Consider the following 14,770-nt stretch of genomic DNA (forward strand, 5'->3'; position numbering starts at 1 on the left):
TAAAGCTTCCCACAAATCTTTACAGATGCAGTATCTTTTGTTAAATCCCTTCACCCCAATTTTTCATCAACCCTCTGACAACAAATGCTGGGAAATAGAGGAAAGCAAAGGAATCATGTATGGCTGATGGGATTTTAGACAACACAGAGGACCTGGTTAGGCTTAAAGAATGTCTTCCAAATGCCCTGGCAGGAAACCTTGTGTACTGACAGTTCCAATGTGTGTAAGAAAAGAATGCATCCAATGGTAAAAAAAAAAAAAAAAAAAAAGGCATTCTGGCCGGGCGCGGTGGCTCACACCTGTAATCACAGTACTTTGGGAGGCCGAGGCAGGAGGATCAGCAGGTCAAGCAATGAAGACCATCCTGGCCAACATGGTGAAACCGCGTCTCTACTGAAAATACAAAAATTAGCTGGGCATGGTGGTGCGCACCTGTAGTCCCAGCTACTTGGGAGTCTGAGGCAGAAGAATTGCTTGAACCCAGGAGGTGGAGGTTGCAGTGAGCCGAGATCGCAACATTGCACTCCAGCCTGGCGACAGAGCGAGACTTGGTCTCAATCAATCAATAAAGGCATTCTGTCCTCAATTTTTTTTTTTTGAGATGGAGTCTCAGTCTGCCGCCTAGGCTGGAGTGCAGTGGCGTGATCTCAGCTCACTGCAACCTCCACCTCCTGGGTTCAAGCGATTCTCCTGCCTCAGCCTCCCAAGTAGCTGGGACTACAGGCACCCACCACCAAGCCCAACTAGTATTTTTGTATTTTTAGTAAAGATGGGGTTTCACCGTGTTGGCCAGGATGGTCTTGATCTCCTGATCTCGTGATCTGCCCACCTCAGTATCCCAAGGTGCTGGGATTACAGGTATGAGCCACCGTGCCTGGCCTCTCAATTTTTTTTTTTAAGCAGATGGGAGGCAACATAGTAGGTTCATAATTAAAACTGTTTTGGAAGTATTTATTGTTTATTTATTATTATTATTATTTTTTAAGACGGGGTTTCACCACATTGGTCAGGCTGGTCTTGAACTCCCGACCTCAGGTGATCCACCCGCCTTGGCCTCCAAAGTGCTTGGATTACAGGTGTGAGCCACCACGCCTGGCCGGAAGTATTTATTGTTTAATAATTCTTTCTCCCCTCAGCCCCATCCAGCCACTCTCTCTTTCTGTTCTGATCATCCTAAAGGCTGAATCCATTCTCCTTCTGTATGGAGGATGAGAAGCAACACTAAAACCAATACATATGATCGGGTCTTCATCAGATATCATGTCGCTGTGGGTAGAGTGCCAGTTTCAACAAATGTTGCTTTCCTTGGGCTCCAAAAAGTAGTCCTTGCTCAAGGTCACTGGGACACTCATGGAGTTGAAATGCCGCTGCCCATCTAAGTACAACATGGACTCTGAAACACAAGAAAGAGAACCCTGGAGAAATGTGTAACACCTTAGAAAGCATCATATCGTCATAGAGACACGAGACTACTTGGGAACACTGAGAAAGAATGAGATGCACTGTTGGGCCGAGGGTGCCACATTCCCATGGGAGCAGGCATGACTCCTGGCCCCTTCCTCCGGCTGGATCAGCTTTTGACTACCAGTGGCTGCTTGCCGCCTGAGGGCCACAGGTATCTTTGGCCTTCAGGACGGCCAAATCTGAAAAGCAAAAACTCCCAAAGACATGCGCGTGGACTGACAGGCATCGATACACTTCCTACAATTCAAAAGGAGAAAAATGTCCTCAGAAGTTCTTGCCTTCATTAGGGACAAGCAATAATCACTGCTTACCTCCATATGTTTTGGGGAAAACCAATGGCACTTCTTTTTCTGACATGAACGTGAAATGGAAGACATTGGTGGTTGTATGAGTTTTGTCCTGCAGAGAGGCCACTTCACTGTGTACTCTGACTTGAATGTAATTACTCTGCGTAAAGCATACCTAACAGATTACAGACACTAGTCAGTCAACTGCATGAGGAAGGGGAAAAGGCAGTCATAAGAGAAAACAGTAGCTTTTGGACATGAAAACTTCCAGGCTCAAATGAAAAAAAAAAAAGTTGTATTTCATCTCTCATCACACACCTACCTGAGAGGAAAGAAAGAGCAAGGAGCCAACCTCAACGGGTTTCTGAAACATGATGTCATCTACTGCTACCACAAATGGTCGAGAACCACTGTTGGGGGACAAGACAGAATTGGGGGTAAACTGCAAAATTCTGATGACCTCAATTTTTTCCCCTAACAGCTAACTGAAGCGAAATAAAAAGGAATGAAGAATAAAGTTAGGGAAGAGGGAAGTGACCCTACCACTGAGGAACGGTTAAGAGATGCCATTGTGACCAGATTAGGGCCAAAATAACTGTATCTTTTCCCTTCCACATATCATCACTATATTTTCCGAGTGGGTTTTTTCATGTACGAACTTACAAAGTCAGAGCAACAACCTTTTTTTTTTTTAGACGGAGCTTCGCTCTTGTTTCCCAGGCTAGAGTGCAATGGCTTGATCTCAGCTCACCGCAACCTCTGCATCCCAGGTTCAAACGATTCTCCTGCCTCAGCCTCCTTAGTAGCTGGCATTACAGGCATGTGCCACCACGCCTGGATAATTTTGTATTTTTAGTAGAGACAGGGTTTATCCATGTTGGTCACGCTGTTCTCAAACTCCTGACCTAAGGTGATCTGCCTGCCTCCGCCTCCCAAAGTGCAGGGATTACAGGTGTGAGCCACCACACCTGGCTGAGAGCAACAACCTTCTAAAATGAAGATCAAACTCAGCTGGTATGAGTGTGGTATTCAATTTAAAAACATAGCATAAGCCAGGCATGGTGGTTCACGCCTGTAATCCCAGCACTTTGAGAAGCCGAGGCGGATGGATTACCTGAGGTCAAGAGTTCAAGACTAGGCTGACCAACATGGGGAAATCCCCATCTCTACTAAAAATACAAAATTCACTGGACATGGTGGCGGGCACCTGTATTCCCAGCTACTCAGGAGGCTGAGGCAGGAGAATCATTTGAACCCAGGAGGCAGAGGTTGTGGTAAGCCTTGATCACACCACTGCACTCCAGACTGGGCAACAAGAGTGAAACTCTGTCTTAAAAAAAAAAAAAAAAACCATAACATATTCCCACACACACCAAGACTGGTCCAAAATGTTTAAATTCAGTGGGGTGATATAAATTGCTTCTCAGAAGTTAAGGCTGCCTTACATGTAACTCACCCAAAGCTACAAGCAGTGGCCCATGCAAGTTCGTATGCTTTCCTCATAAGGAAACCACCAAAGATCCGATTGAAAATGTTCCGCTCCTACAGGACATAAAATAAGTATCAATGAATACAAACTTATGGCCACCTTTGTATACAGAACAGAGGAATTAACAACGTCACAGGACAAAGGCCAGTTTAAAGGTGTGTCAAATATTGGACAAATATCATGAATGGAAGCTATCCTATTCAGATATCTCACTAAATTATAATACCTGAGGGTGGCAAATTTCCAAGCTCTTCAGTTTTGAATTCTCCATCCACACTGCGTTAGGGGGCAAAACTCGACTTCGAAAACTTATAGTCCTGTAAAAATGAATATTTATTAAACCCTGTTAACGCCATGGTTCTGCTGTTGAAAACTAAAAACATTTGCAAGCCACTCCCAATATACTCAGGCAACTGTGGCTCTGGAGAAGGCTGAGGTTTAGGCCTGGCGCAGTGGCTCATGCCTGTGATCCCAGCACTTTGGGAGGCTGAAGCCGGCGGATCACCTGAGGTGAGGAATTCGAGACCAACCTGGCCAACATGGTGAAACCCCATCTCTACTAACAATATTTTTAAAAAATAGCCAGGCGTGGTGGCAGGCGCCTGTAATCCCAGCTACTCAGGGGTGGGGGTGCTGACACAGGAGAATTGCTTGAACCCAGGAGGCACAACTTGCGGTGAACTGAGATTCTGTCACTGCACTCCAGCCTGGGCGACAGAGTGAGATGCTGTCTCAAAAAAAGAAAAAGAAAAAGGTGGGGTATGGTGGTTCATGCCTGTAATCCCAGCACTTTGGGAGGCCGAGGCGGACAGATCACCTGAGGTCAGGAGTTTGAGATCAGACTGACCAACATGGTGAAACCCCATCTCTACTAAAAATACAAAATTAGCCAGGTGTGGTGGCCCGCGCCTGCAACCCCAGCTACTCCAGAGGCTGAGGCAGGAGAATCGCTTGAAACCCAGAGGCTGCGGTGAGCCGAGATCATGTCACTGTGCTCCAGCCTGGGAAACAAGAGTGCAACTCCATCTCAAAAAAACAATTAAAAAAGGCTAAGGTTTAAATGTTTTCCCAACATGGAATCTTATCGTCCTTACTTTGGATCCAGTGTGCTGAGAAACATCTCGTGGATGGTGGTCCTCTCCTCAGCGCTGGGGGCCATTTTTAGCAACGATGTGGAGCTAAAGGCAATTCTTCTCCCCTTGTTCACTGGAACATGGGAGAATAAGGAGCAATGATCAGGAGGGTCACACTATAACACAGGGAGCTCTGACCGGGAATGCCTTTCAATCTCATGGAAGATTATACGCATATCCAAGAGAAAACTGCAGAGGCGACATAAAACTCCCAGTGAGCCTTTGGTTCCACATGGAAACTATATTGGCTCAGTGTGAGATCGCTTGAAGTCATCCTGATCCAGAGCCCTGACCTACAGTTATCCCTCAAGAGGTATTTCTCACTTCATTACAACGGAGAAAGCAGGCCTGGTGCAGTGGCTCATGCCTGTAATGCCAACACGTTGGGAGGCTGAGGCAGCAGGATCGCTTGAGTCCAGAGCTCAAAACCAGCCTGGGCAACACAGAGAGACCCCTGTCTCTACAAAAAAAAAATTTTAATTAGCCAGGCATGGTGGCACGTGGTCAAGAAATCGAGACCATCCTGGGCATGGTGGTACACACCCATAGTCCCAGCTACTTGGGAGGCTGAGGCAGGAAAATTGCTTGAACATGGTAGGCGGAGGTTGCAGGGAGCCAAGATTGTACCACTGTACTCCAGCCTAGCAACAGAGCAAGACTCTATCTCAAAAAATAAAAAGAAAAAAGACATTTGACTGGTATGAAGAGCCCATATAAAATCTTAAGTAATCTTTTCTGCAGTATAATTAATGTGCTTCTAAAACTTATTTCGTTATAAACAAATTAATGTACATTCTCCTTGTCTAAACAGCTCCTCTTCCTCTGGGTTTTCAGGGATGAGTGGATTTACAAATGCCGGCCTAAAAAGAAGAAAAGAAAAGAATTTAAAATATGCTGTTATATAATAAAACTCGAAGATGAACAATCACCCACTAGTTATAAAGAATCTGCTTTTCATTTTGGGTAGTGCTTACCCCTGCCTTACACATGAACACTAACAGTTAGGGAAGCCTTATGGTTACAGATAACTGCACACTAGAAAGTTCACATTATAAAGAGGATTCTGGCATTTGCCGAAATGTTTGACCTGATTCTAACCATGAAGAAACAATGAAATATAGGTTGTAGAACATTCTACAGGAAAACTGGCTTGGATTTTTGGTCAATTTTTGAAAGACAGCAAATGGCAGAAAGACTGTTCTAAAGAAGCAGAATAACCAAATGCAATATACAATCCTTGAGGGATTGGGTCCGGAATCAGGGAGATAGCTATAAAAGACATTTTAGGGACAACTGCTGAAATTTGAATATGGATCACATATGAAATCATTGTATCACTCTTAAATTTCTCGGATATAATAAAGGCATTGAGGTTATGTAGAAATACCTGGTTCTTAGGAAATACATGCTGAACTACTGATGGGTGAAGCAGTCTCAAACTTACTTTCCAATGATTCATGGGAAAAAAATATGTAAATGTGTGTATTTACAGAGAGAGGGCAAGAAAATAACACAAATATAATACAATTTAGGTGAAAGGCATGTTTGTTGCATTATTCTTTCTACTTTTCTGTAAGCATCAAATTTCTTGAAATAATAAGGGAAAAAGGATAATACTTCACTGTGGTAAAATCCAAACATTTGATGAAATAATGGAAACAAAAGAATTGAAACAGGCCGGGCGTGGTGGCTCATGCCTATAATCCCAGCACTGTGGGAGGCCAAGGCAGGAAGATAACCTAAGGTCAGGAGTTTGAGACCAGCTTGGCCAACGTGGTGAAGCCCTGTCTCTACTAAAAATACAAAAATTAGCCAGGCATGTTGGCAGCCACCTGTAATCCCAGCTACCCAGGAGGCTAAGGCAGGAAAATCACTTGAACCCAGGAGGTGGAGGTTGCAGTGAGCCAAGATCGCATCACTGAACTCCAGCCAGGGCAACAAGAGCAAAACTCTGTCTCAAAAACAAAAGAATCGAAACCACAGCTTGGAAATGTGACATGCATCAGCTGGAAGTGAAACTTGTAGCAGTGGCCTCAGTGCTTGAATAGAAGCCCCAGGCCAGTCACTGGGCACAGCAGGTCAGCTGGGGCTGGCAGGAAGGGCCAGACTAGATGGGTGTTATTCTTCCCTCAGACTACTAAGTGATCAACATATGTTTCTATCTTAACTTGGCTTTCCAAGTCAGCTTTCCATGCAGCAGAAACGATTTTTCACTGCAGACTCCTAAATCAAGTTTCTAATACAAATGAGATTTTCGACAGGCCCTGACTCTGTCCTGTGCAAAGAGCAATCCCTCCCATCCCAGCTCTACTCCCACAATTACTTTTTCTCAATTTGGATATCTTGGGTGTAACTGTTGTTAGAAACCAAGAATTCAATTTCAGAGAAAAAAGATTATGTAAACTAAGTTGAACTCTATACAGTTAAATCTGACTTGAAATGACCATATAAACTAATGAGGCTTTTTTTGAGGCAGGGTCTTGCTCTGCTGCTCAGGCTGGAGTGCAGTGGTGCAACCTCATCTCACAGCAACCTCCGCTTGCTGGGTTAAAGCGATCTTCCCACCTCAGCCTCCCACACTGTCTGGGACTACAGACGCATGCCCACCACACCTGGCTAATTTTTTGTACTTTTAGTAGAGACTTCGCCATGTTGCCCAGGCTGGTCTTGAACTCCCTGGCTCCAGCAATCTGCCCACCTCAACCTCCCAAACTGCTGGGAGTACAGGGGTAAGCCAGTACACCCAGCCCTCATAAGGCTTTTGTTTATTTAAAATATATCCTAGCTATGTCCACTGAAAAGGCCTAGAAACAATAACAAACTAGTAACAATGTTCAGTTCTAGTGCCCATATTTTGATGTCTAAATACTGTTCCCCCTAAAAGGAATCCCAGAACTACTTAGGGAAACGGGTGACTCCAGGCCTGGGGCAGGAAATATGTAACATAAGCCCAAGACATCTTGTGCCAGAGAGCAGGAAGGGAGCAAAGAGATGGGGGAAACGATGCAGGAGCCAGCTGAGAGGAGCCCCCACTGACCAAAGATGGCACACTCACAGCATCAAGAGAAACAATGGCTGCAATTTATTGAAATGCATGTAATATATTAAAACCATGAATTCATAATGATACTTTCCTGGCAGGACACAGTGGCACATGCCTGTAATACCAGCACTTTGGGAGGCCGAGGCGAGAGGATCACTGGAGCCCAGGATTTTGAGACCAGTCTGACCAGCATGGCAAAAACCCCATCTCTACAAAAAATTTAAAAATTAGCTGGGCAGCTACTCAGAAAGCTGAGGCAGGAGAATCGCTTGAACTGGGAGGCAGAGGTTGCAGTGAGCTGAGATCGCACCACTGCACTCCAGCCTGGGCAACAAGAGTGAAATTCTATCTCAAAAAAAAAAAAAAAAAATTAGCTGGGCATGGTGGTATGCATCTGTGGTCCCAGCTACTCAGGAGCCTGAGGCAGGAGGACTGCTTAAGCCTAAGAGGTCCAGGGTGCAGTGAGCCATGTTCATGCCACTGCACTCCAGCCTGGACAGCACAGCAAAATCTCATCTCAAAAAAAAAAAAAACTAGGGCCGGGCACGGTGACTCATGCCTGTTATCTCAGCACTTTGGAAGGCCTAGGTGGGCAAATCTCTTGAGGTCAGGAGTTCGAGACCAGCCTGACCAACATGGTGAAACCCTGTCTCTACTAAAAATACAAAACAAATTAGCCGAGCACAGTGGCGCGTGCCTGTAGTCCCAGCTACTTGGGAGGCTGAGGCAGAAGAATCTCTTGAACCCAGGAAACAGGCTGCAGTGAGCCAAGATTGCACCGCTGCACTCCAGCCTGGGCAACTGAGCGAGACAGTGTCTCAAACACACACACAGACAGAAAAACAAAAAATAAAATAAAATTTAAAAACATGATACTTTTCTAAAAAGCAAAAAAAAACTGGGAAAAGCATGCATCACTAGCTAGTGAACCAACTCCTTATTCTGAAAACAAGTAAATAAAAGACAGGAATGAAGCATGGATCCTAACTCTCCATTTCAAACCCAATTGCCCTAGTTGTTAGGAGAAAGCTCTTCTTTACAGAACCCCAGCTAACAAATGTGGAAGGAATGACAAAATTTGAGAATTATGTGAAACCACCTAATGATAATGATCACAGCAATGATCAGCAGTGGACCTTGAAAGCACTGGAAAAAGACCGCTGGGAAACAGCTATTTGCAGGATGACAAAGTACATCCCTGCAGACTGTTGCTGATAAGAAGAGGAAAAACTGAACTTCACAAAGGAGAGATTAGGGTGTGACTGCTTGAACCCACACACCAATCTTAGCATCACCGTGAGTGGGACAACTTTTACCTCCTGATATGACGCAGCGTGAGATACAACACAAGATATATGACATCACCTATGTAGTACTCTCACCATATATGCTCAACCCAAATCTAACACAAGGATTTAGATCTACCTTCAGGCGACAGAAATTACTAGGGATAGAGAAACAAGACCAACCAACAAACCGACCAACCACCCTGAGAACGTAATAGGGCAAATCCAGAAAGCGGGACACTGTTTAGAACTACTATCCAGCCTCTCAACGAGGGAGGAAGAAACAATAAGGGGACTGTGAAGACGCAACTATTCTGGATTAAAACAGATTTAAGAGAGTGCACAACTTGGCCAGGCGCGGTGGCTCACACCTGTAATCCCAGCACTTTGGGAGGCTGAGGTGGGCAGATCACTTGAGTTCTGGAGTTTGACACCAGCCTGGGCAACATGGTGAAACCCCATCTTTACTAAAAATACAAAAATTAGCTCAGTGTGGTGGCACACGCCTATAATTCCAGCTACTCAGGAGGCTGAGGCAGGAGAATCGCTTGAACCCAGGAGGTAGAGGTTGCAGTGAGCAGAGATGCACCTGGGCAACAAAAGCGAAACTTCATCTAAAAAAATATATATTCTCTTAAGTAACTACACAACTATTACCTGACCTAACAAAAATCAGTCCTTAATATATTCTAATATTCAGTTCATATCCAGTTTTCTCCAAATATATTTTGAATGATTTGTTCAAATCAGGATCCAAATATGATCCACACATTACATTTGACTTTTATGTTTGTAAGTGTGTTTTCTTTTTTGGTAACAACTTTATTGAGGTATAATTCGAATACCACACAATTCATCCATTGAAAGTTTACAATTTATTACCTTTTAGTGTATTCACAGAGTTGTGCAATATCTTTTATTTATTTACTTTTTTTGAGACACAGTCTTGCTCTGTCGCCCAGGATGGAGTGCAGTGGCATGATCTCAGCACACTGCAACCTCTGCCTCCCGGATTCAAGTGATTCTCGTGCCTCAGCCTCCCCAGTAGCTGGGACTATAGACACGTGCCACCACGCCTAGCTAACTTTTGCATTTTTAGTAGAGACAGGGTTTCACCATGTTGGCCAGGCTGGTCTTGAACTCCTGACCTCAAGTGATCCACCCGCCTCGGCCCCCCAAAGTGCTGGGATGCTGGGATTACAGGCATGAGCCACCACACACAGCCTGAGAATGTTCTCATTTTTTAAAAGATGCCTACACTGAAGTCGTTATGTCTGGGATTTGCCTTAAAATATTATAAATTTTCTTTAAACAAAAAACAGATGGAACAAAAATGGTCAAAATGTTTCAATTAAAACTGTTAAGTCCAACTGATAGGTATATAGACATTCGTTATAGTCTTCTCCCCAGTCTTATGTATCTTTGAAATCCTTTGAAATAAACAATTATGAAAAAATACCAATTACCCTTTATTTTCAGAATCACGAGCCACCATTACAAACGTTGCATCCAAAACAGGACAAAATTCATCACCATGTAACTAAAGAACAAAGGAAAGAAAATGTACATATGAGAAATAGATTTATTGGGAAGACCTACCACAATTCTAACAGACAGTATGTATGCTTTGAGAAAGAATGAAATTGGCCAGACGCAATGGCTCCCACGTGTAATTCCAGCACTTTAGGAGATCAAGGTGGGAGTATCACTTAAGGCCAGGAATTTGAGACCAGCCTGGACAATATGCCAAAACCCAGTCTCTACCAAATAATACAAAAATTAGCAGGGTGTGGAGATGCATGCCTCTAATCCCAGCTGCTCAGGAGACTGAGGCATGAGAATTGCTTGAACCTAGGAGGCCAAGGTTGCAGTGAGCTGAGATCGAAGGTCTCTGTCTCTTAAAAAAAAAAAAAAAAAAAAAAAAGAGAGAGAAAAGCCTGAAATTGGAAAAAGAGAAGCATGCTCATTAACCACCATATGTGGCCAGGCACGGTGGCTCACACCTGTAATCCCAACACTTTGGGAGGCCAAGGCGGGCAGACCACGAGGTCAGGAAACCAGCCTGGCCAACATGGTGAAACCCCGTCTCTACTAAAAATACAAAAATTAGCCAGGCCTGGTGGTGGGCGCCTGTATTCCCAGCTACTCGGGAGGCTAAGACAGGAGAATCGCTTGAACCCAGGAGGCGGAGGTTGCAGTGAGCCAAGATCTCACCACTGCATTCCAGCCTCGGTGACAGAGCGAGACTGTCTTAAAAAAAAAAAAAAAAAAAAAACACCACCTGCTAAGGGCCTACCTTAAGCCAGGCACAGCCCTAAGCTCTGGGAATGGCAGGATGACAAAGGAGGCCGTGGCCTAGCAGAGGAGAAAAATACCTCAAAGCCCAAACAGGGGGCTGGGCACAGTGCCCCACGCCTATAATCCCAGCATTTTGAGAGGGCAAGATGGGAGGATCACCTGAGACCAGGAGTGTGAGATCAGCCGAGGCAACACAGCGAGACCCAGTCTCTAAGTAAATATTAAAATTAAAAAATTAGCCAGGCATGGTGATGCATGCCTGTAGTCCCAGCTAGTTGGAAGGCTGAGGCAGGAGGATCCCCTGAGCCCAGGAGTTCGAGGATATACTGAGCTATGATCACGCCCCTGCACTGTAGCCTAGGTGACAGAAAACATCCCATCTCTAAAATAAAACAAAAGAAACAAAATGCAAACAGTACACACCATGAGATAGGCTGCCAGCATGGAATTTGGAACTGTTTTTGCAATACTGGGACCCAAAGGCAAGGTTCACAGAGGGTATCATCAGCATTTAATTTACCTGCTTGCCTCAGAATCTCAGCTTCCTGCAGGGTCTACCTGTCCTCCTGATGGCACATGTACCCAGGTGGACCTCCCAGCATGATCACAAACACTAGTATCTTCCAGGGACCTGTTTCTTTTTCTTCCCCCAGGAAGAGGGTCTTACTTAGTCACCCAGGTTGGAGTACAGCGAGTGGCACGATCATGTCTCACTGCAGCCTCGACCTCGTAGGCTCAAGCAATCCTCCTACCTCAGCCTCCCAAGTAGCTGAGACCATAGGCATGCACTACCATACCCAGCTCATTTTTGTAGAGATGGGGTTTGGCCATGTTGCTCAGGCTGGCCTTGAACTCTTGAGCTCATGTAATCTGCCGAACTCAGCATCCGAAAGTGCTGGGATTACAGGCGTGAGCCACCATGCCTGGCCCTTAAGATGTTTCTTTATCCCCTGGAAGTCTGTACTTCCAAGAAAGTCATACCATAAAGTAATGACAGAGCTATTTATAACCTGAAAGTATATTCGGTTCCCTCATCAACAAATGATATAAGCCTCATCACTACTGCCTACTCAGGCCCTTACTGTCTTCCCCCTCAATTGCAGGAACAGTCTTACCAGTCTCATTATGCCTCTGCCCTATTCAAATCTTTCAACAGTTCCTCCTTTCTTACACCAGCACCTGGGCTAATCCTGTTAGTGCAGCATATAAAGCCCTCCACAACAGAGCCCAGGATTCCTCTTCAATTGTTCACCAAACACTGTGCTCATACCTGCACCTTTTTCTCTAGCCACAGCCAACAACTGAGAGGTCCTGAGATAGAGCAGGCTACTGACTGCCTCCTGTCTATGTGTCTTTACCTGATGCTTTCCTCAGCAGCCTCATTCTTCAGACACTCCTCCCTGCCCCATCCCGATTCTCCAGACCAACTTTATCTTGCCCTCCTCCATTCAGTCCCCTTAATAGAAAGAGTCCTCTTGTCCAGGCGTGGCGGCTCATGCCTATAATCCCAGCACTTTGGGAGGCTGAGGCAGGTGGATCACCTGAGATCAGGAGTTTGAGACCTGCTTGACCAACATGGAGAAACCCCATCTCTACTAAAAATACAAAAAGTTAGCCAGGCTTGGCTAATGCTTGTAATCCCAGCTACTCAGGAGGCTGAGGCAGGAGAAGTGCTTGAACCCGGGAGGTGGAGGTTGCAGTGAGCCAAGATCGCACCATCACACTCCAGCCTGGGCAACAAGAGCAAAATTCAGTCTCAAAAGGAAAGAAATAGAGTCCTCTCTTGACAGTGGTTCTCAATGTAAGAGAGGCAGATATCACAATGATGGGGGGCATTTGAAAAATATAGAGTAGTTTTGGTTGTCATACAACTTGAGGGGCATTACTGTGGAGGGGGGTAACCAGAGAGCTAAATACCTCACAATGCAGGGGACAGGCCTGCAGAACAAAGAATGTTCCCACAAGAAATGCCAACAGTGTCCCTGTTGAAAAATACTACACAACAATATACTGTATCATACTCATTTGTGTTTTTTTTTTTTTCTTTACTCTGCACTGTCCATTAATTCCTTCAGCCATACTGATTTGTTAATGTGGCTATCTTCCTACTGCACCATGAGCTCCTGGAAGACAAAGACCATTTTCCTTCAGTTATATCCCTAGTATTTAGCACAAAGACTGGCAGATAGCAGATACCTGATCAACACTTGCCAATGAAGGAGGCAGGTTCTAGGCACTACTAGAATGTAAACTCCAAGAGAATGGAACTCTACCTGTTCTGCTCACTGCTGTATGCCTAACACAGGACGGCACTCAATAAATGATTGCTAAATGAACGGATGTCAGGAAGTGAGCTAGGTGACTCAAACCCAGGTCTTTTATTGATGAGGGGTACAGTCCACAGTGGGAGAGAAAAGACATGTTCACACACAGCTCTGCAGGAGACTAGCAGGTATTGAGGGAGGGGCCTGGGGAAGGAACAGGTGTTACATGCTGGGAGGATAAGGAAAGCGATCGAGCATGAAGTTATCCTGGAGCACAGGGGGAATGTAGATAGAGAGCCAGAGCATAAGCATGTCAGGCAAAGGAAAAAGCATAAGCAATTATACTCATTCACTCACTCCCAGTTGAATATCCCTTATCCAAAATGCTTGGGACCAGAAGTGTTCTGTATTTCAGACTATGTTGGATTTTGGCTGTTTGGATTTGCAGTGTTTGCATTACTTACAGGTTGAACATTCCAAACCCAGCGAGCATTTCCTTTGAGCATCATGACAGTGGTCAAAAAGCCCGATTTTGGAGCATTTTGGATTTCAGCATTGCAATGCTCAACCTATATTTAAATTATGGTTTACTATCATGAACGGTCACTAGTGCCAAGCACTATAATGCAAAGATGAATAGCTCACTATTCTTTGGATGCTTGACGGCCAGTGGTGAGCATTAAGAAGGTATATAGGCCGGGCGCGGTGGCTCACGCCTGTAATCCCAGCACTTTGGGAGGCAGAGGCGGGTGGATCACGAGGTCAAGAGATCAAGACCATCCTGGTCAACACGGTGAAACTCCGTCTCTACTAAAAATACAAAAAATTAGCTGGGCATGGTGGCGCGTGCCTGTAATCCCAGCTGCTCAGGAGGCTGAGGCAGGAGAATTGCCTGAACCCAGGAGGCGGAGGTTGCAGTGAGCCGAGATCGCGCCATTGCACTCCAGCCTGGGTAACAAGAGTGAAACTCTGTCTCAAGAAAAAAAAAAAAAAAAAAAAAAAGAAGGTATATAAGGCGGGGCGTGGTGGCTCATGCCTGTAATCCCAGCACTTTGGGAGGCCAAGGTGGGTGGAGCGTGAGGTCAAGAGATTGAGACCATCCTGGCCAACATGGTGAAACCCCATCTCTACTAAAAAATACAAAAATTAGCTGGGCATGGTGGCACGCGCCTGTAGTCCCAGCTACTCAGGAAGCTGTGGCAGGAGAATTGCTTGAACCTGGGAGATGGAGGTTGCAGTTAGCCTAGATCACACCACTGCAATCCAGTCTGGCACCTGGTGACAGAGTGAGACTCTGTCTCAAAAAAAAAAAAAGGCATATAAATGATAAGTGAAAGGGAATACAGTGGGAAAGGTAGGCTGGGCTAGTTTATGAAGCCCCTTGGGCTCCAATTAATCAAAGGAGTTTTTGGGTTTTGTTTGAGACGGGGTCTCATTCTGTCACCCAAGTTGGATTACAGCGACGCGATCTCAGCTCACTGCAACCTCCACCTCCTGGCCTCAAGC

General features: G+C 45.2%; 1 protein-coding gene across 2 annotated transcripts in view; it reads right to left on the reverse strand.

Moving 5' to 3' along the window:
• Positions 1 to 1,077: 1,077 nt before the first annotated feature.
• Positions 1,078 to 14,770, reverse strand: part of ACOT9 (acyl-CoA thioesterase 9) — a 44,793-nt gene continuing 31,100 nt past the window's right edge. For both annotated transcript variants that reach the window (XM_032286128.1, XM_032286129.1), the window contains 8 exons: positions 10,169 to 10,242; positions 5,166 to 5,233; positions 4,335 to 4,446; positions 3,467 to 3,557; positions 3,208 to 3,293; positions 2,074 to 2,161; positions 1,776 to 1,926; positions 1,078 to 1,393 (listed from right to left, as the gene is read on the reverse strand). In XM_032286128.1, the coding sequence (XP_032142019.1) occupies positions 1,287 to 1,393; positions 1,776 to 1,926; positions 2,074 to 2,161; positions 3,208 to 3,293; positions 3,467 to 3,557; positions 4,335 to 4,446; positions 5,166 to 5,233; positions 10,169 to 10,242 (777 nt within the window). In that variant the 3' untranslated portion in view covers positions 1,078 to 1,286. The remainder of the gene's footprint in view (positions 1,394 to 1,775; positions 1,927 to 2,073; positions 2,162 to 3,207; positions 3,294 to 3,466; positions 3,558 to 4,334; positions 4,447 to 5,165; positions 5,234 to 10,168; positions 10,243 to 14,770) is intronic.

The sequence above is a fragment of the Sapajus apella genome, unplaced genomic scaffold (genome assembly GCF_009761245.1).
Source record: "Sapajus apella isolate SASKATOON/1434 unplaced genomic scaffold, GSC_monkey_1.0 scaffold17, whole genome shotgun sequence".
NCBI classification, from domain to species: domain Eukaryota; kingdom Metazoa; phylum Chordata; class Mammalia; order Primates; family Cebidae; genus Sapajus; species Sapajus apella.